The sequence below is a fragment of the Anser brachyrhynchus genome (genome assembly GCF_964034855.1).
Source record: "Anser brachyrhynchus genome assembly, chromosome: 1".
Classification (NCBI taxonomy): Eukaryota; Metazoa; Chordata; class Aves; order Anseriformes; family Anatidae; genus Anser; species Anser brachyrhynchus.
Genome location: NC_137694.1, coordinates 27,489,619 through 27,512,650, shown reverse-complemented (window position 1 = coordinate 27,512,650; position 23,032 = coordinate 27,489,619). Strand labels below are relative to the sequence as shown.

The window sequence follows — 23,032 nt, the reverse complement described above, 5'->3', positions numbered from 1 at the left end:
TGAAAGCTTTCTTTCCCAGATCCCCCATTTTGGACTGTTTCTCACAGCCACCACACAGCACCTTCCAAGGGGAGTTCATATTTTCTCCCTGGGAAGGGAGCTGGCAGCACCTGGGCTTCTCAGCGGCAGCCCCATGGTCCCACACATGATGACTGCCCACACTCATGTCTCTGCATACCTGGTGGTGTCGTTAAGGGCCTTCCCTCTCCCAGGTACAATTTATGCTTTTTTCCATTACCCACTTGTGGATTTTCATAACACCTGAAGGCACTTCTGTTGAAATTGGCCTGCAGGCTCAAGAGCTATTGAGATGGCAGGAAAGAAAGGTTGATGATGAGCAAACAGGTGGCAACTGCCGTCATAAAATGACACGTTTTTTAGGAAGCTGTATTAAAATGATCAAATATTTCTGCCCTTGGAAAAGTGATGGATGCCACTTTGAAATGGAACCACCTGGAACACTGCTTCACTATGAAGCTTATTCAGTAGGCTCTCATTTATTTAATACAACACAAGCTAAAGAAGCACCACTGACTTTTTCTCCTTAGGAGATCAGAGCAGAAAAACTGGAGTTCCATGGTATACTCCTTTACAAGAATGAAAATAAAATATATTTATTTAATTTGATTTTAAAGAATTTTGGGGGCTGTACCAAAAATACAAAATTCTCAACTGATTTCAGAGGAGTTAGGGAGTCATCATGATGTCCTTTGAATCCCAGGAAAGCTACAAGCTACAAGAGCACATATCTGCAACGATGTGAAGGTGAGACGATACAGAAGTAATAAGCAAAAATCATCATTCTGAAAAAACACTGACTTTTCTCATAATGTGCAGAATTCTTGTGGAACGACTCTCTAATGTTAACATTAACTGAAAGGTAAGAATACTTATGATTATGAATATAAATTCAGTGGTTTTAATATGTAGAAAATAGTCAGGAAGGTTAGAAAAGGTTTTAGGCAAGGGGTGTGTATTGAAGATGCAGTAAAACACTGATATTAAAAATACCGGAGGAAAAAAAAATGAAAATCAGATATTAAAGCTAAAACGGATTTTCAAGCTCAAATCTTATTAACCATTAAGTTTCCGAAGTATTAGGAATTGTTCAAACATACTGTCAATATCTTTTGTGATCTAATTGCTGACTAGCAACTAGCAATAGAAATTTTGTTGTCTCATTAATGAAACATATTTCATGAAAGATGTACATTATATTTGTTTAAGTCTTGAAGACTACCATTAAAACTTCACCTCAGAAAATTCTTTCTTCTGTGAATGGATATTTCTGAAAGAACTAACATGCACGATGCACTTCAGAGCTGTAAAGAAAGCCAATGAACCAAATGGCTTGGCTGCATGCAGCCAACAATGGTAGCAGGGAAACTGCATAACAGTCTAAGAATATGCTTATATTCAGAGGAACTTAATAAAGCTGTAAAGAAAATCCACTTTCATCTTCCAGCTGTGAAAGAAATCACTGTTGAAAACAATACTTGGTAGTGTAGTTCAGGTTAAATACATTAATGTTGTTGACACATCAGAGAGATTTAGGTATCACGAATGAAAAAAAAATACAGATTCACCAATTTTTTGCATAATTTGGGACTCATTGATTAGCTGAAGTCATGGAGACTGCATTTCTAAGTCATCTAGACACTTTTGAGAAACTTGGTTTCCGTGCCTGAGGACCTGATCTGGGAGTTTAATTTTGAATGTCTGTCTTCTATAACAATAACAAACGGGTCAATTGCAACTTTCCCTTTCTTAAATGAAAGTGCAAATATAGTAAATACTGTAACCCAACCACCTTAACAGCAAATATATTAGTCGTTTGACTGCCAGGTACTAAGTGTGAGGGAATCTTTATGTCTGCAGTGAAATTATTGATGATCTATTAGGAAGAGACAGATTAGACTCTTAGGTAGCAGATTTTTGGGGCCCTAACTGACTGCTCATATGCACATTTATAATGTCTTATGCAGTGGGCCACTCCTCACAGCTTTTGACTTGTATGTACGCTTCCACAGATTTACACATACACATAAAATATATTTTAAACATGTATGTGTTCATGTGGAGGGGGTGATATGTAGTTTTATATATTTTTTAATACTGAATAATAAGGAGAAAAATGACTGGCAAGAGGCTAGGCTATCTCTTCTAATAGAGTTTTTATTTTATTTTATTTTATTTTATTTTATTTTATTTTATTTTATTTTATTTCCCTTTTTTCTTTCATTTTTGAGAATAAATTCCAATTACGCCTCATTTCTTCCAAGTCTATGTTCCATGGAGAAGTGCTTTAGTATTGTTGTGTTTTTTTTGTTTTTTTGTTTTTAATCAATAGCCATAATGCAGAGAAAGATGTTTCTGTCTGTGGAGGATCATCACATTTTTAAAGGAAAACTGCTGTTATCACAAGAGTGGCCAATTAACTGTAGCACAGCAGTGAGGGAATCACTTCTGAAATGTCATCAGCACTTCTTTTGGTAGAAAGTACAAGGCTTAAAATAGCCCTATACACATGGAGACCTGACTTGGTATAAAGATTTCAAATAAGAGTGCAGAAAAGTTTTGTATGCATTTTTGTTTGTTTTGTTTTTTCCTTTTATGTGTGTTCAATTTATTCACAGAGACACAGGGCTTTAAAGAAGCCATAAAGATATTCTTTAAGTTTTTTTTACCTATCATCCAAAATAATATTTTCCATAGCATTTTTTATTATTTTTAATAATAATTTTTCAAAATACAATTCAGCACAGTATGTTAATCATACCAAGTCTCTGGGAAGTATCACTGGATTGGATGTTTACAAAATATTTTCAGAGTTATTTTTCTTTTTGAACACAGGATGATGATTCTTATTGTAACGCACACACACACACAAAAAAAATGCTGTTTTTATTGACCCAAAGTAAACCTCAGCAAAGTCACATTGTTTTTAGTGGGTTTTGGAATTGGTTGTAGGTCTTTCAGTTTGTGGATGGCAGTTCTTAGGCAGCCTGCAGGGAAGCTACATTTGTTTTACTGCTAAACTATTGTAGAAAACATTTTAAATTATGAATATGAATATTCCAAATAATTAACACACAGCATCTAACATGAAATAATTTATATTAGATATGGAAAGGCATCACATTTGCCTTCAGTTGTGCCCTACTTCTACCAGTGAGAGAAGCAGAAAGCTGTAAGATGAGCTTACTGTCAGGCAGATCACAAATTTGCCCATATTACTTTCCTAAAGTGTGACTTTTAGCATCCCATAGTCATTTGTGGAGCAGTATTTGTTGTAGTAGGTGCTGAGCCTGCTGTGAAAAATGAAGTATTGCTGACATTAAGGGTAGAAGAGACTTGGTGCTTCACCTGGATATAACAGAAGAGGACTGACTGTCTGGAAGGATGATCACCTGGGCTGCAAGAATGACTCAGTGGTTACCTGCTACACAAAGACTTCAAAGAGTCTTGTTCAATTTTCTTCCTGAACATGGGTCCTTGGATAATTTTGAGCATTCATTGTAAGTGACATTCATCTTTAAGAGAGAGCTATATCGTCTAAGTTAAGAAAAGTCTATCTTTTGGACAATGGCAAGAGAAAAGAACTCCAGAGTGTGATTCACGTTTCAACACCCTGAGATATGTTTTATAAAGGCAAGAAATTATTGATTTTCCTCTGGAAGTACTTATCTCTGGCCATTGATCACAGAGAGGGATTTGGGCAAATAACTTTAATTAGATGTCTAATATTTACATGCTAAAAATCTGGATCCATTCAGGTATTAGTGGAGGCTAAGCCTTAAACCTTGAGAAACTGAATCTGTATTTCTTTATCTCAAATTTTCACCTGTAAAATGTGACACTTTCCTTATGGTGAGACAGTGAGGAGTGAGACTTTAAAATTTATCTATGTCATCAGAATGTCAGTGGGGGCCAGACAATTACTTAAGATAACTAGATAGGAAAGGGTGCTGGAGACAATGAGCCCAAACACCAAAAGGTATGAACTGATTTTTTTTATTCTAAATCTATTGTTAACTAAAGCAAAAATTCACTGAATAAAGTTTGGAGTTCAGATGAACTGGATCATCCTTCAGGCACTCTATGTGAAATGTCTTAAAACTATTAATCTTAACATTTAAACCAGAAAATCCACAGTTTCAGTAGCATAAAGTGGATGTTTTGTTTTTGTTTTTGTTTGGAGACTAGATTCTCACTAAGTCAGTTGGAAATGGTTGTGGTAAATTCCAATTTTTTCATTCTTTATGTTTTAGACATCATAGATTGTCTCAAGATACAGTGCAACTTACTTCTAATTATTCAAATCCTTTGGCCTGTAACTGCAATTTGACTCTTACAACATTTTTTTTTCCAATGAAAAGGACACATTTCAATTATTTATGATTAAGATATGACCAAAATGAGGAGTCTGTTATTCTTTAGAAATATTCCTATAATTTGTAAAAGCACAAATGAATGTTAAAAGGTTATATTTATCATGTGGTTCAGTTTTAGTTTCAGTTTATTTTGTCAGAAAAAAAAAAAAAAGACAAAAAAACTCTCATTTGTTTTAGAAAGCCATTGAGATTTGTTCTGGAGATCAGATCTGAATGGACCAGAGTTTTGGTCTGACCTCACAAGGTTTTTCAATGCAACAAACTCTGCAGGAAAATAACATAAAATATTAATGAAAAATTAGCATAGAAATAATAATAAAAAACAGCTTATTTGTAATAATAATTTGTAATAATAATAAAAAACAGCAATTATCTGTACAGTGATCCAAAATCACAATTCACAGAGCAAGTGTTTAGAATCAAATATCTCACTTGAATCAGCTTTGCTGTCATTGAAAGTTACACGTTCTGGCCAAATGATTTGCTTAGACTGTCTGCAGAGTTCATACGATGGACAACAATTTCAGTAGAAAAAAAAATGAACAACAATTATCACAATTTGTCCCACCTAATGTGAAGTAGATGATGGAGATGCAGTATTTCCAGCTGTGTTCTTTTTGTTCTGTTGTTTTCAATTTTTTTCTCTCTGCCTAATTTTTCATCTCTTTTTCTTTTCTCCCTTTCTATGTTTTGATCTCTTGCTTGTTTACTCTGGCTTCCAGCACTGCTTCTTATCATTTTTCTTCCTCTCAATCACTGTTTTTTTCTGATATTAGTGATATTTCAGGAAGATATAGTTCTGAGAACTATAGTTGCTGTTACCATGCTGCTGGAATGAATCCTCTGCTGCGGTCTCTATCCAGTTTGATTTAAAATCATAGCTATTGATTACAGCAATTCAAAGAGTACAATGGCAAATATGCACAGTGGGTATGATAAAAGCAAGAACCTGTGAATCCCAGTTCTTAAAAAAGTCAGAGTAATGGAGAAAATAAAACTTACAGATCTTCCTATTTAACCGATTTTCCAAATATTCTTTTCATTAAAGATAAAAATTATTTCCAAAGCCACCAAATCAGTGGCCATTTTTATTTTAATTTCTATGATCTCTGGATAAATTAACCATTCATTTCTTTCAACAACTCTTTTTAGGCAAACAAATGAACTTGTTTATGGGTCTGAAATCAAAGGGGTTGTCTTTGTCCTGGGTGGTCTTTGTCCTTATTTTCAGTCGTAAGCAATTAATCCATGATTGTATGTATATCTTATCAGATGTTCTGCTTTAAACCTACAGTCATTTAAAAAGTACTTAAGCCCAAAACGTTATCCAAAATTGTTACCTTTGGTACCAATTGGTACCGTTATAGAAAATTGGCCCTTTCCAGGGCCAAGGGCAAAGGGCTAAATGCAAGACATAAAACAAAATAGCTCCTGGCTTAGAATCTTGTATTCTGCATTAGCCTTGAGCAAAATTTTGCAGTGCAGCTATTTAACCTACATGCAAAATTTCATAATGGGAATACCAAGAGACCTGTAGCTATAACCAGTACTACTGGGCACCAGTAAAATATTTCATTTATACATCTTACAAAGCAATTTTCTTAATCTTGCTGCATGAATGAAAAATCTCATCCCATAGTCTCCAATTCACTACCCTCCTGACTTCATAAAAAGGTCTTTTAACCACTGCTGTGATTTTCAAGTGGAAATAATAAAATGGCAAGAGTTAAATATTAATATTCAGTTCTTGCATTGTGTCTTTCTTTGATACCAATTACAACTTGAACTTCACCTAACTCAAAAAGACTGCAGACTTCACTCAATTAGCAGTAATAGGATTAAAACATAGCTTTGGAACTGAAGATTTAAATAGGAAAAAAAGAGCTTGGCAAATGTACACTACATGTACAAAATTAATCTCAAAATAAATATGCAGTCCTGGGTGAAATAAGTGGATGTGGAATGCTAGAGATGTGAGGGTCATTGTGGTTTGGTTTGGTTTGGCTTGGTTTGGTTTGGTTTGGTTTGGTTTGGTTTGGTTTGGTTTTGCTCTGTTTGTTGTTGTTATTTTGTCTGCTTTCTTGACAACCTCTACTGGTTGCCTTGCTTTGAAAACTATCATGGCTGGAGAATAACAGTAAATTTTTCTTCCTTTAGTTTTATGGACACTAGAAAAAGTTGCTGCTATTCACAACAGGTATTCTCCTTTGAAGAGCACCGAAGCAATTTCTGTCCATTATACTTTTCTCCATTACTGACTTTTCATGGTTCTCAGCTCTTTGAAATGTAAGCAATCCCACAGATCCAAATTATTGCATTCAAATAGCTGTCTCCTGAGAAAGGATAAATATGCCCATTTGCAGGTGGAAAGTGCCATGGAGACTAAAGCTATGTTTCTAGACTACAGTTTTGAACAGCAGGTGATTGAGAATTCTATCACTAGAGAATTGTTGTATTCATTTATCCATGCCGAGTTGTTTGTTGTTTATTTTGTATCTGATTTTTGTGGGCAATGAATCACTTCATTTTCACTGTGTTTTGGTTATCTGCCTCTACAGCTTGTGATACCTCTCCCCAAACTGAAGATATCTTCAGTTGATACGGAGTACATTTGACTTCTGAGAGAAAATTGAAATGTCCTAAAAATTCCTTCTGTCAAATCAAAAATTGCGTTCTGTATCCTCTCTCAGAGACAACTATGAAACATTTACATCTTGTTTTCCTCATCAGAAACCTATATAGGATCACTTTTGAAGTACAGTTACATAGATCCACAACCAGCTGTGAACCAGGACAGGTAGTACTGACACACATATTTTTATTTCCTCCTAGCTAGTGGAGATATCAAGCCAAATATTGGGCATAAGTCTTTGTAGACAACAACCATATTCTTCATTTCTGGAAGAATGCACTTCAGGAAATACCTGAATATCACTAAATGCCCCTTTTCAAAAGAGTATAGACCCAGGAAGAAAATTTGTAAATAAGTGGCTGCATATTTCCAAAATCCAGCCCTAATATTATGACAGATAAGAACTCCCCAAAAGAAAAGCTTTACTTCCAAAAGTAAATCTGATTACCCAGGTTATTAATAACTAGTTTTTATTTAAGTTTACTGAATTAAAAAAAAAATGGAGGTGGATACAATAACACCAAATAAGAGGAAAGACTGTGTAATCCAGGTCACAACATCCCAGAGATCAGCAAAAGTTTAGAAGAACCAGACTGGCAATAAAAGGAGCAGCAGCACTGTAATAGACTTAGAGATAGATACCTCAACTCGTACGGGCTACCCATGGCAGCACATCAGAGTACCTTGTTTTGTTGGACTAGGAGTAATCATAAAGAAATCATGACATCTTGACACTATTTCATTTGTATTTCAGTCTGATTTCAACTATCTGTAGAGACTATCCAGAGATTCCACTCATCTTAACCTCTTTGCCCCTCACCCCAACAAAAGAAATGAATCTGAAATGATCTATAAATTGCAAAATTATATAAATTTGATCTGGTTTGTTTTTCGTTTCTTTTTTTTTTCTTTTCATAGCAGATATTTTTAATGTCCTACCTATGAAACAGTATTTTTTTTCCTAGAAGTGCTGGCCTCCAAAGTTCAAGATATTCATATAATGTACAGAAGTTAATTCACTTACAATACAGATCTAAATGAACTTAACCCTGTCTAGCAGTGCTCAGAAAGTAGACAGGCCATTTAGGTAGACAGAATCATCTGTCATGGTAAAAACATACTAAGTTAGAAATAGTTTTGAATGTAGGTGTGAGACCCATTACCACCATTCCAGGGATTGTAAATGGTAGCTGAGATAGCAAAACTCTCCCTCGACACAACTGAATGACAACATAGCCCAGAGGTCTCCAGCACATTCCAAACAAAACCTCGCTATTGTCTTCCTTGAGTTACATTTTAAATGCCCCCTTTATAAAACAGGCAAACACTTAATCACCTTCTCAGATTTGTCCAGACACAGAATTGACCAACACATGAAAAAGTCAGGCTATAGCAGTTGATCTGGATAGATTTGGAACCAACAAATCCCACTTTGGTGGGGAGGGAAGAAGAAGGAGGGATGAACACACAACACAGAGACTCCAGCCATTTAGAGATGGTTGTCATTCTTCATGAAGATTAAAGGACTTGTAGCCCTGCATTCCTGTATTAATCCAAAGGCCAACCATTGTACAAGCTGCCAGAGCACAGGCTTCCAGACACTGCACTTGTGATCAGAGTCTTGACCTAAACAGACTCTCATTTCCATGAGGGATTTTTTCTGGCTCTGCTATGGTAACTCTATATGGCAGATAAGCAACACTTGATTGCAAAGATCTTCAGAAATCATTAGTGAAGGAAAAGAGGAATAAATGAGGGCAGTTGAAGAGTCTCTTGTGCGACAGTCAGTTTACTTGTATATTAGAAGAGTATAACCTTAAGAGTAGTTTTCAAAATAAGAAAGCTTGTATAGTAAGAGATAAGAGTCAAACTGTTGGACAACTTGCACATCTGATTTGCTTAAGGAGATCTACACAAACTGAGCAAATGAGCTAAGGCTTGCAGAATAATGCATGAGGACACAAGGCTTTTTATTTTTAATATATTAATACAGTAGAAAAGAAAATAAATACTCCTGATTTTTCTAAGGGAACCATAAATACTAGAGGGACTTTGCCCCTAGCATTCAGTGATTTACATTTTTTTTTATAAAAGTCGGCGTTGGTTTGAAGTCGCAAAAAGAAGACCAACCACTGTTAAAGTGATTAGTTTTTCTCTGTTATGCCTGGGTCTAGTCTATGTCATCAGATTCTCACTTTTATGAGCAATATAAAATTCAGACACAATTTCTAGTTAAAAATGAAACCATTTCTGCTGGGTCTTCATAACAACCAACAGTTTCTTCCCCCCTCCCCCTTCTTTTTTTTTTAACTCAGCAGCTATTCTGATATCCAAAGTGGCAACTAATTGCCCTGACAATTAAATGGTATTGCCACAGCACAGCCTTTATGCATTTGTCCTAATAAATGTCAGATGAAGCTCAACTGTTCACTTCAGCAGATGCTAATTTAGGCTGAATATCGCCAGCTATTCAGAGAGAATTTTTGCTTTAAATAAGATTAATCTCACAAATGAAGTGTGGGTTTCCGTCTCTTTACAACAAAGGCCATTGGTTATTCATTAAATCTGAATTACAGGTTTAACAAACACTTGCATAAGAACCATTAATATCATCTGTTATATAATTACTAATGCAGTGAATAATACTTAATATCTCAACAGTAAGGTCTTCAAAATTCAATTACTATAGCCCTTGCCATAGAGACTAGCATGTCCGTTTCGAAGCACTTTTTTCCCTGGTGACCCTTCAGTTTGAATACTTCTTGCTTGGCTGCCATTTGTCAGTTCAGGACTAGTATAACTGTCAAGTAAAGACATTGAACTTCTAACTCCGGTCGTGATTCCTACCTTTCCACTGAAGTCAACAGCAAGCTGGGATTCCTGTTAGTCCTGGGCCAGTATTTCATAAGATGTTAATCTGCTTTGCAAGCTAGTGAAGCTGATTCATTTTCTCTCTTTGGGGAATATATAACTTTATTCATAAAATTGATATGCCTGGGAATGTTTGTGGGCACTGAGCCCAGAAGTCATGGAATAGCCTGTATGTATGTCAGTAAATAGTTTACCCTCTACAAAAGCACGACTATTTGCAAAATGCCAATTATGAACTGTCCCAGGACCTTATAAATTCAAAACCTTGTTGAGGAAAAGCGCAGGTTGGCACAGGTCAAAACTATGCCAGGAACTCTTCTAAGAGTTGCTGAGAGGATGACTTCAGTGCCTTGAAATGTCCTGGACATATGGACATAACTGTACAAGTGTGGACAGACATCTCACTGCTGCTCAAGGCTCTGCGCTGAGAATACATGGGAAGGAATCAAGAGATCCTGTGATTAAAGCATGACTATTTTGCTTCTTAGACATGTCTTCCACAGTTCTTGCCCTCCTTCATACAAAGAATCACAATACTCTTTAGACTGAACCATCCTAACAGTAGACAGCTTCAAGTCCTTAGAGAATTGTTACCTCTGATTCTAATTTTGAGCCAAAGTGATCCAGCATTAATGCTTTCTTCAACTGATGAAGGTGATGGACCCACTGAACTTACTCTCTCAGTAGCAGAGACATCAGTGATTTCCATGTTATGGGAATTATCACACAGAAGTAGGTCAACAGCTGTGCTCAGATGTGAAGAGGTGTGTGCAAGAATAGACATAGCGAAAATAAAAAGGTCTACAAAAATGACAAAAATGATGAGGTATATGGGAGGAAGAATGGAGACTGTGGACTTTACACACTGTAAGGTTAAAAAGATTAAGTCTGTGAAGTTTGAAAAGGAGAAGAAGAGAAGAGAGACTATAAAAGTCTACAAAATAATGAGTGAGCCTGAGGATCCTACACAGATCTATTTATTTCACACTTACCAGTACCTTTTGCTATCTATTCTACTCCTCCTCTTACCAGATCATCCAAAATGTGTTTTGCTTTCCTTCCCATTTCCATTTTCCTTCTTATTTCTGATCCCCTTCACCTCATTTCCACCTTTCCTCATCTCTATATACTCTTTCTCATGATATAAATATCAATACTAAACAAAAGGTTTTATTAATATCAATAAATATATTGCATTAAAAATAATAAAACTGTAGTACATAAAACTAAAAACTAATATATTTCGAATGACTGCCATGAAAAAAACTATGTACATTTAGTGAAAATACAGGCAGCTGTGCTGCTACATACTGTTTCAGCAAACAGTTCAGGAAGAATTAAAAAGCATAATAACCTCAATTACTTTACTTGCAGTAATTTGACATAAAATTAAATTTTAACCCTCAAGCATCAGCTCGTAAGCTAATTTTAAAGTGGAATCAAAAAGGTTCAAGATTTCTATCCTTTCTCTGAAGCAAAACACATAGAGGTGGAATTCATTTGACTTCATGTGTATGAGAAAATGAAGATGCCTACATCCAAGCTAATTATCTAGACTTTTTTTCAGTCAACAGGGGAAAAAGGCACTTTGATTGTGCAATCCATCTTACTTGAATGTAAATGCCTAAGATAAAGTAGATAAATTGGGTCTTAAAAGGTCTGCTTGTCCCACTGCCCAAAAAAAGTTACTCAGGCATCTAGCTCACATTTAGACACTTGTATTAGATGTAGGAGAGATCCCAAGGAAGACATTTTGGACTATATGGACAGGTGGTCTATACTAACTTAAGTATCCTTATGTTGCTGTGTGCAGATAATATTTCATTTAAACAGGAGTTGTGGCCTACAGCAAAGACCTACCATGATATTACAAAGCCTGCAGAGACAGGTGAGATATATACTTGGATCTGAAAAGGATGTTCTTGGATATACAAAGCATCTTCATGCTTCCAAATTATCTATATGTGTGGGATTGTTAACATACTGCCATTCTATTCTCCCTTTCAGATAGTCTCCTAATCTATTAAAAATCTATCAAAATGTGTAGCTATCCAGAAAAAAAAAAATCAGCTTTAGGAATTGTATATATTTTTATGTGAAATGTGGGGAGTCACTGCAACCAACAACCAACAGAGGACTTCAGAAGAGGAGCTGGAAAGTTGTCAGTATAGCAGATAATGGGTAAATGAGATTCTCTACAGAGGTTATATAACATGGGCGGCACAGGACTTTTAAGTATAACAGGTATTTGTGACTCCTAGAATACTGTAAAAAAAGCCATGATTTCTCTCATAGAAATATCTGAACTAGACCTGATTTTTTAAACACAAAAGTTTGCCTACATAAAATTTCTAAGAGTATTAAAATTATGCCCAAGCAGCTTTAGAACAACTATTTCAAAAAGAAATGTAGCCATTTACAGATCTGCTCATGAGAAGCTTACCTCCCAGACTCCTCAGTCTCCCAGGTCACTGAAATAGTACTATTCTCTCTAGCAGACCATACTGAAGTTCATAGCAGGGTGGGTACTTTAAACTGGTAAACAGACAGACCCTTATGCAGATTTTTTTTCCAGTATATGCAGGCAAACATCAGTTTGGCCTCACTGAAAACTGTGGGAAAGTATCTATTCAATACATACCTTGTAGATGTCAGAAAACAGGTGAAAAGATTCTTAATCAGACTCCAGCTTCAGCTTCCAACCACTGTCCCCTGTGAACCTTTGCTGTGTATACTAGAAAGCCTGTTCTCAATGGTTTGGTGTCTCTGCATGTGTTGGCAGATTTTCAGCAGGTCTCCTTCAAACTTCAATTTACACTACTTAAATAGATGGTGATCCCAAAACCTTTCATGATAATGTAGATCTTTTTATGCTGTAAAAAATTTCTGGATTCTTTGTCTAGTTCTTACCTTCTCACCATAGAATCCCAGAATGGTGTGGGCTGGAAGGACCTTACAGACCACCCAGTTCCAACCCCCCTGCCACGGGCAGGGACACCTCCCACCAGACCAGGTTGCCCAAAGCCCCATCCAGCCTGGGCTTAAACACCTCCAGGGATGGGGCACCCACAGCTTCTCTGGGCAGCCTGTGCCAGTGCCTCACCACCCTCACAGTAAAGAATTTCCTACTTTTTAAGTTTCCTACTGAATTGAATTGACACAGCATCTAGTAATGATCTGACCATCCCCTAATAAGCAAACCATGGTCCTATTCAAATTATTTCTATGTATATATTTTTATATACCAGTTTAATTAATTCATTAAGATTTTTTTTAGCTGCAGTGCTGTGCTAACAACTCATTGTCAGTTGATCAAGGTCCTTGACTCCCAGGTCCTTAATGAAATTACAGGTTCCCAGGACAAAGTTCATCACCTTGTTATAGACCAATAGAGCTTTTCGTTTTCTGGAGGTGCAGTTCTGTTTACTTCTCATTAAAATACACACTATTTAGTTGTGCTTACAGTCTGAAAAGACCCATACTACTCTACACCAGTGGTGTTTTTCTGCATTCTTTTCCAGTCCTCCAGAAATGATGTCACTTACACATATAAACTGTTTTCATTAGTTGATAATGTATTTATGTGGCAGTAGGCCAACAACTCATTCTTGTGATATTCCAAAGGACTATATCCAAACAAGCAATGATCCCACCTTTCCAAATCCATTTTCACAACTGTCAGTTATTCAGTTTATTAATCCAATTATTGCATGACAAGCTAAATTTATTTGCCATAGGTACTAATCAAACACCTTGAAGAACCCTGATTATATTATATTAACAATCTTACTTCTATCAACCAAACCTGAAATCTGATCAAACCAGATCAAAACTTATATTGATGAGATCAATTTTCCATAAGCCACTTTACCTTTCTTACATTCGTTCTTAAGCAAGTCCCATATCAACCATTCCTATGCTATTTATGATAACTTGTTAATTCTTATAAAATACTACCATGACAATAGAGTTCTTCCAGTCATAACACCTTATCACCAGTGAATATCTGTATTGAATGTTTGTATGTTAATGATTACTTCTGTTTTTAGTAATGATAATTACAATATATAATATTGCTCTTTTTACCTAAAAGATGCCAGTGGTCTTTACAAAGGACATGCGCAATCCTCCACCCACACAGTATATCACTGTAAACAGAGGCATGCCATGGAGAAGGGAGAGGCTGGAGAAAGTGTATATATGTACATGTATGTATACACACACATTATACATATTATAATGTATATATGCATTAGTATATACATTAATAGATATATACATGTATACATTTTATGTATATAAAATATATATAATACATATATAATATATAAATTATTTTTTTTTAATGTAACCTCCACTTAAAAGTGTCCATTAAAGGATGTGGGAGGGAACAAGGTAAGTGATGATCGAAGACACTACAAAATTAGTTTGCTTTGTCTGTTTGCTTCGAGAAGAAAGGACACTAACATTTCCACCAAAACTAATATTTGATAAAAGCCATTCCTAAAAAAAATCATTATTCATTTAAAAGGTGTTGCTAGTCATTATCCAAGCTGAACTTTGACAAGGATATTGGAACACTCTTCAGAAAAGGGCAGCAGGGTGTAATCACGAACAGTAGGAACCTGGCCTTTTCCTACCGACTGAAGGATGGCATTTCTCACCACACGTTGCCCTTCACCTCATCTGTCATTCATTCAAGAGCAGAAGTCACACTTTTCGAGTCACAAATGCCATCCTACATTCCTCTGGATTTTCTTACGCAATCTCTAGTCCAGATGTTTGCTAAAGCCAAGGTTGCTTTGTTTATATGGCTTGTAGGTACTGCAGGAGAAAATCTGACATCTCTTTAACTACACCTGACACTTCTAGAGGTTGTTTCACCTTTCTGGAGAGTATAAGTAACTGTCTTTTATCAAAACAGAAATTAATCAGGATGCTGGTTTTGTGTCACAAGAAGAGGCCTCATAATGAATCAAATTCTGAACTGTCTTAGGCCTTTGGCACTGTTTTTCTAAAATACCGAGGGTCACCCTTTCCTACTATATTTCTGAATCCTTGATCGCAGTAATGTATCTCAATGATCTCAATGGTATTTGATGGTATCTCTTCACCCAATATGGATTCCTTATTAGTGCTGGCTCTGGGCTGTGAAAAACATCATTAAGATTTTTTATCATTTTACTGCCACGCAAATATGCTACAATTATCAGCAGCAGAACTTCTGTGCATGCAAAGAAAATGGGGGACTTTCAGAAAGGCATAATGGTCTGCCCTTACATGCTGTTAACCCTGAGTTCCCATCTTGGACTTTATTACTCCTCAGAGATCTATAATTCCTCTGTTCTTCCCAACAAATCCCTTTTCACCTTCCAGACAGCCAACAAAGGACAGATTGGCTTTGCTGTAAAGCGTCTGGTAGAAAATTTACTCAAACATAATTCTTCTACAGAGTGATGACAGTCTGTCCATAATGGCATGTTGTCTTGCCATAAATGGATGAGAAGAAATCATGTGTAGAAGTCAGCATGTCTATAGGAATATAACTTAAATACTTCTACTTAATTATGGATAGGGCATAATTCCTTGTCTAAATTCTGAAACCTGTCTTTGAAAAATTCCTCTGATGACCTGATCTTCTTTGAGTTCTTTTGGAGTTGTTGCTTTCTGTCTGCCCTGACTTGTGCACAGGAACATATTTAGTTTTTTCTACTATTTTTTTCTATTTCTGGTATTTCTCTCCAGCACTATATGACTTTCCACATCTTTTTCATTATTAGTTCTTCACCTTTTTTCCCTCCCCTCTTATTTTTTTATTCCATCAATCCTTCCAATTTCTCTCTCTCCCAGTTCTTTTATCCTTTCCCTCTCCATATTTTCTCTTTCCCATTCCTCCTTGCTTTCCTTTCCCCACAGTCCCTTCCTTACTTTTCCTTCACCTTTTCCCATTTCTTTGCCATGTGATTTCCAACCTGCAAAGTGCTATCCCTGCAGGTTCTTGAGCACCCTTTGGTCACCACTAGCCTCTGCAAGCAGGCTCCTCTGGCAGCACAACCTGCCCCAGCCAACTCAAGGACTCCAAAGGCCCTAGGAGGAAATTGCCTTCCAGCAGGAGACAGGTGAGGGTTAGCACTGCCCTGAAAGTTGAAGCAGGGGAGGGTCATTTTGCCAAAGTGGACAGGCTGGCAAGAAGACATGGTGCCAGATGCATGCTGCCTGATTTATTTTCCCCCAATTAAAGCAGCCTGTAGGGAAAGTAGCATGCCAGTATAGTGCATTGGTGTACTGACCCCTCTGAGTGCTTGTTAGCACTCACCATGCTCAGCATTTCCTCTCACTGATTGATAGGACGATACATATGTGTATGGCAGAGCAGATTCATTACAACACATTAGCCAGACAGGCAGACAAATGCCCACAGGGGCAGAAAAAGTCTGTAAGGAATAAATAAAAACTTTATTATTTTTCTTAAACTTCTTTTCCCCAGGCTACATTGAGGAATACTGGAGGAACAGGAGAGTGGAGGGAGCCCAGAAGAGAAAGGGAGTGGCAAGAATTGAAGGGAAAGTTTATTAGCAGTCAGACAAAGGCTTAAAATATTTATTGTTGGATTCAGAGGTTGGATAGTAGCTAGCTCTCTACTTATCTTATTATTTTCCTTCCCAGTGCTAAATGAGAAAGAAAGGGTCAATGCATCAGATATCCAGCTATCAGAACATTCCTGTTGTAACAGCTATGAAATGACTACTTGGCAGCTCCACTTGATGCAGTTTAGCATTCCTCAGTTTAATAAAAAATTAAAAACAAACTAGTACCAGCCTTTATCAACAGCTGCCACCATGTGGTTTCTGAAATACCACAGTTACTTCCAATTTTGACAGAAAGAAATATGGTGGCATCACCTGATCTGTTCAGGAATGTTTTTTAAACATCATTTCCGCAGTGCACAGCTCACAAGAAATGGTGTGGCTGACAAGAGGCTGCTCTGCAACCCTGCACATGCCCTGTTGAGTCAGAGGAGTGAGCAGCCCATGCAATGCTGCCCCGACACCTGTGTGCAGAACCATGACCACTGTACCAAGCCACTTCCCCACAGCTCTTCCTTGGACTTGGAACTCCAGACCTCAACCCTGGACCACCCCAGGCTGTCAACAGCAGTGCTTGATAACATACATTCATGAACGGCTGACACTAAAAAACATCTGCCAGACATAGATCTACCAGGAGGCAGCATTCCCCCTCTCCACGTGTCATGAGAAGCTGCCTGCCCTTCCATGGGGCATGGGAGCATTCAGCCCCACTCCTGCTCTCTAGCTGCTCCCTGGAAGCACTGTGTGATGCTGAAAGAAACCTCCAGAGCCATTCCACTATCCAAAGGGAGGATGGAGTGTGTTGTCAGCCTTAGATCATTAGAGAGTTGATCCTGAGATTAATGATTCAAGGAGTGTACAAGACCTAGTTAGTTAATACCTCAGCATTTGCTTGCCCTACATAATTTTTAGAAAATGTTAACCCCAACAGTTCTACCCCTCATCTCCCTCCTGGATTTCATTTAGGTGCACTTCAAAATGAGATAATTATGTTACAATTAAGAATAGCTTTGTGCAGATAACACAACATTCAGAAATAGGTTTTGTAAATGTCTGTTGATAATATAGGTACCTCTGAGATTGCTGGAGCTTTGTCTGATGAAAAGTGTGTTCCCAGCGGAAAAAAGCCATTGAACCCAGGATACTGTGAAACTGGCATATGGCACTGTGAATAACGTGCATGGGCTTCTTCTTGAGGGTATTTGTCTGTCCACTCTTGATCCCGTAGCTTTCCTCTGAGCTGAAACTGTAGTCCAGTCAGTGCCTGCAGCATTGCTTTATTTCTTCCCTTTCCACTATTAGCAGAGCTGAAAAAATCACTATAAAACACACACACACAAAAATAGAAGCAGCAATTTAATTTCTTGCACAATGTACCTCTACTACTGCAAGAGAAAAAAAAATCCTTAAATATAATACCAAATTAATGTTATGGTTATAGGGCACCCACAAGGACACAATCCCTAACATACCACTAAAAAAAAAAAAAAAAAAAAAAAAAAAAGATGAGAAGAAACAGTTGGCATTCAGTTAACAATCATGTTTGGAGGTTTGTGACTGACTTTGTTATTCCAAGGGAAGCCAGGTACCAGTCTCTTGGGATTAGGTACAAAGGCGAGAAAAAAGTGGACATGTATGAATCTCAAAGGTGACTGCTGGGTTAATAAAACAGCCTGTTTTCTGTTCACCCACTCTTCCTCTCAGTGTGCAAGTACATTAAAATATGTCAAAAGGAAAGCCATTTGCTGGAGAAAAATAATTCAGCTAAAAGTCAAAATTTCCAGCTGGTATATTGCCTTGGTGTGTGCAAGTGCGCTAACAAAGTGACCCACACTTCTCACTGGATGAAAGTTCGTATCCTCATTAAAGTAGAAACAAACACTTGAAAACAGGAACAACTGCCAGTTAAAAAAAAAAGACCACAATTGATATGAGAAACCTTCATTTTTCCACATTCTGTTTCCTACTTGTTCTATAACAGATAGAAAATATATTTAAGTAAACTCTTGAAAAGTAGTGAAGGTAAAACTGATTCTGTATGCAGTAACCACTCCTGTTTGCTGGAGGAATTGCATTGCTAACAACCATCCACATTATCATTCTGTGTTTAGAAGAAGAAATATTTTCACAGTCCAGTTTCTAAACAGTCACGTATAACACAAGGATTGGTTCCTGCAAAGAGTAACCCTTTCAAAAAATGAATAGCTCAGGGGAAGAAAACTTCATATCAGAATTACTCATGCTAGAAAGGGTTTGTAGGATCAGCCTCCAACCATTTAAAATAATAGCACATTTAAACTGGTGTGTACAGCCTTTGCCCTCAGGAAGCAAAATAAGGCTTGAGAACTATCACTAATTCACTGCAGTGTAAGCATTTATGCAATATGAACAACATAAGACAGGAGATCCTGGTCCACATGCTGGGAGAAAGCACTATCAGATAAACAGAAAGAAAAATGAGGGAAGTGGTACACAAAGATGTGAGCTGGCCTTTTGTTTATTAACTGCTACATGATTTTCTCAGGGGGGGAGGGGGGGAGAAAAAGAAAGAAAAAAAAAATCTCTACTGACTGCAGAGTATGTTACAATGAACGGTCTGAAAAGCAGAGTCACAGAATGGACAAAGTTAGAAGGGACTTCTAAGGATGGAGACCTGAGAGCCTTCCCAGACACCCTCACAATAGCTTTTTTTTTGTCAGTTGTCAGATTGGAATTTCCCCCATTTCAGTTTGTGCCCATTGATTTATGGCCTGTCCCCAGGCACCACCAGCAAGAGTCTGGCTCACAGCCTCTTCACGTAGCTTACTTGCTCCAAGCCCTTCAGCATCTTCACAGCCCTTTGCTGACTCACTCCTTTGCATCCACGTCCTCCTCATACTGCGGAACCCAGGACTGGACCCAGTCCTCCAGCTGTGGCCTTCCCAGTGCTGAGCAGAGGAGCAGGATCACACCCTCAACCTGCAGGTGATATGATGCTGCTCCTGGTGGAGCCCAGAAGAGGCTGCTGGCCTGCCTTGCTGTACAGGTTCATTGCTCACCCACTATCCTCCAGCAGGACCCCCAGGGCGTTCTCTGCAGGGGTCCTTCCCAGCCAGTCGTCCCCCAGCCTGCACCAGCACATACACTTATTCCTCCCCAGGAGCAAAAGTTGCCATTGACTTTTTGTTGAACTTCTCGGTATTTCTGTCAGCCTGTTTTTCCAGATTCTCATTCTGAAGGTCTGCACAACCATCTGGTATAATGACCACTCATCCCAGTTCTCTGTTGTCTGCAAGCTTGCAGTCTATCCCATCATCTGAGCCATTAACGGAGATGTTAAGCAACATTGGGCCCAGTATTGACTCCTAGGGGTCACTATTAGTTACTGGCAGCCAGGTTGGCTTTGTGCCACTGATCATAGCCCTTTGAGCCCAGCATGTCTGTCAGTTTTGAATGCATTTCATTATCTACTCTAGTCCATACTTCCGTTTGTCTATATAGATATTCAGGAAGCAGCTTCAAAGATCTTATTAAAGTAAAACTAAAAACATCCACTGTTCTCCTCTTGTTTACCAAGCTTGTCATGTCACTATCAGGCTATCGGACTGGTTCAGCATGATTTTGCATTTTCCTTAGTCTTCATTTTGCTGTTCATCTACCTGTAGAAACTCTTCATGCTGTTTTTCATGTCCCTCTCCAGATTCAATGTAAAATGGAACTTATGAACTTAGCCAATATTTCAGAGTATATAAACAGGATTTTTTTAATTTGCATTGTCTTTCTGCTGCTTAGAATTTTTTCTGTTATGAAAATACCTGCTTAGTTTGTTTTTTTTTTGTTTTTTTTTTTAAGTGAATGTTACAAACCTGTTAAACCATAATAGCCATTAAGCATCTGTTATGAGCTAGCATGTCAATACATATCCAAACACATAGCAAAAAATTTTAGGCATATAGAATGTTTTTGGTGGTAACTGTATCAGTGGAGAGTAACAGTATCAGTGGAGAAGAACAAAGCCTTTAAGATCTTTTCTTCTGATCAAGGCTTTGCCAATGCATTTCTTACTGGCTAATATGCACTAATAAACGTCACTTCTAAAATTTATTCCAGCAATGTTGACCTCTGCAATTCTGCACTGAGCAATGTCTGAGTGTCCAGAATAAACGTCAGGACAAGGACCTGGCTTTATTCTTTCAGATCTGCTGAGACTGATGTAAATATATCGCAAAGACTACATCACTGCTTCACAGAGAAGCCTCTTCTAGTAGATACAAGCAAAAAAAGAAAGGTGATGAACAGTTTAACTAAGTCATCTGTGCTGATTCAGGAATAAAGAACAGAAACTTGCTATATATCCTAACTGCTAATGCAACTTCTTAGCCTCAAAGAGTAAATGGTTAGGTCTTTTGTACACAGCCCAGCCCTTGTGGTACTGGTGGATGAAAAGCTCAACATGAGCCAGGAATGTGCTCTCGCAGCACAGAAAGCCAGCTGTGTCCTGGGCTGCATCACAAGCAGTATGGCCAGCAGGGTGAGGCAGGGGATTCTTCCCCCTTGCTCTGCTCTTGTGAGACCCCACCTGGAGCACTGTGTGCAGCTCTGGGGCCCCCAGCACAGGAATGACAAGGAAGTACTAAGAACAAGTCCAGAGGAGGACCATGAAGGTGATCAAAGGCTGCAGCACCTCTCCTACGAAGACAGGCTGAGAACATTGAGGGCATTTAGCCTCGAGAACAGAAGGCTCCAGTACTTAAATGACACCTACAGGAAAGATAATGAGGGACTCTTTATTAAGAATTGTTCTCAACCTGAGCATATCTATCTTGTGCTTTTCTTCTTCTGTCAAAGAAAACTGAATTACGGAGTGCCACTTGCACTTGTACCTGGTGTAATCGCCTCCAGCTTCAGCAGAAGCAGGAGCAGGACTCTGTATCATTGATTCTGATCCAATACATTCCCTATACAATGCAAAAGATGGCAGGACATCAGATTGTGCCAATATTCTTCTCTGTTTCTGTTAGAAGCCAAGCCCATGATTCAGACAAAAGCCCAGTATCGTGGCTGTCTCTTTTATAGGTGGGCATTCAGCATCTTCTAGACTGTTTGTGCCTTGGCTTGGCAGTGTGGACACTGTGTAAAAGCAGAGTAGTGTGAGGGTGACTCAGAGTCTTTGATCCGCTGTGCCTGGATCAATGACCTGCTTTGCAGGCAAGTGCATAGTCAGCTTCATATTAAAGCTCTGCAAAAACCCAAGTCTTCCCATGTTTGAGGAAGGTCACTTTGTTCTTGTGTCTGAGCATGAGACTGCCTAGACCATGCGACTAGCTAGCAGGACTTCCTAGCTGTTCTGCAGTGTGAACAATTTCTCTTCCTTCCCTCACTGGCCCTCCCTACTGTTTAATCCAAACTACTCCAGTGTGGACACCTGAGACGTTCTCAAATATGAAAATTGAGAAGATGGCTGTGATTACCCCTTCCTGGCCACTGCAGTCTTATCGTGCCTGTTTGGTTGGCACACTTGCATACTAAGAACCTATTCTTACAGTCCTTTCACAAGCAAAACTCCCCATTGACTGGTATGTCTTTGTATTAAAAAATTTACTGGATATGCAGAGCAGCAATTCTGAAAAAAGGAGTTTAGCCATTTTTCTTTTAGTTATCCCTTTCAAAAATGCCCTAAGGCAGTCATCTATTTCAGTCAATGGAAGGCTGAAAATGTTCAATAAAAAAAAAAAAATCTATTTTTGAGCAATAAAAACATAAAAGACATCTAAAACCATAGATAATATTTTTGTACACATTGAGGACCATATTTCTTCACAAATCATTGACTTTTTTTAACTCTTTGTTTGCCAACTTTTTGCCTGGAGCAACATTTGACAGTGAAGAAATCCCTGCTTATAAAGGAATGAACACTTATGATCCCTTAGTTATGCTTGTTGGAGGATAGTTACATACAAATCCAATTTAGAAAAGACATACAAGGCATTTCAAGTGTATTCCCCTTTATAAAAGTTTCATTTATCTCAGCATTTTTTGCAATTAAAAAAGTAAAAATCAAGTTAAACAGTACTTTAAAAATAAAATTCAACTTAACTTGCATCATTTGTACAATACTTTACAAATAGAATTCCAATGGAAACAATATATATATATATTGTTGGGTTAAAATTAAAAATATATATATTTAAGAGTAAAAACCTCTCATAAGAATTTTGTGTGAAGATTATGCTTAAATTAAAGCTAAATATATATTGGTTTTGAAATATTCAGTCAGTATATACAAAGGACCTTAACTCTGATCTGTAGCAATGCAAATGAAAAAAATGCATATTTATGTTGAAGGCAGTACAGTTTTTGTGGCTCCAGAAAAGATTAAATTGATTTTAAAAATTTCAATACCATTTATGTAACTCAAAATCAGGCTTTTATTATTATTATTATTATTTCTAGTTTAAGTAAAATATAAGATACAGAAATCCTGCAAAAAAAGTTTTACATTTTACAAAAGGGTACGGGAGAATAAGTAGGATGCGTTAGAATATGAAATGATGAAGATAATGAAC

At 37.6% G+C, this 23,032-nt stretch overlaps 1 protein-coding gene across 3 annotated transcripts in view; it reads right to left on the bottom strand.

The window, feature by feature from the left end:
• The window catches only part of TFEC (transcription factor EC), a 149,855-nt gene that overhangs the window by 89,816 nt on the left and 37,007 nt on the right, over positions 1 to 23,032 (bottom strand). For all 3 annotated transcript variants that reach the window (XR_013939641.1, XM_080556476.1, XM_080556478.1), the window contains exon 2: positions 17,560 to 17,806. Coding sequence is in view for 2 of the 3 variants with exons in the window: in XM_080556476.1 (XP_080412602.1) it covers positions 17,560 to 17,760 (201 nt within the window). In the remaining variant the exon portion in view is untranslated. The remainder of the gene's footprint in view (positions 1 to 17,559; positions 17,807 to 23,032) is intronic.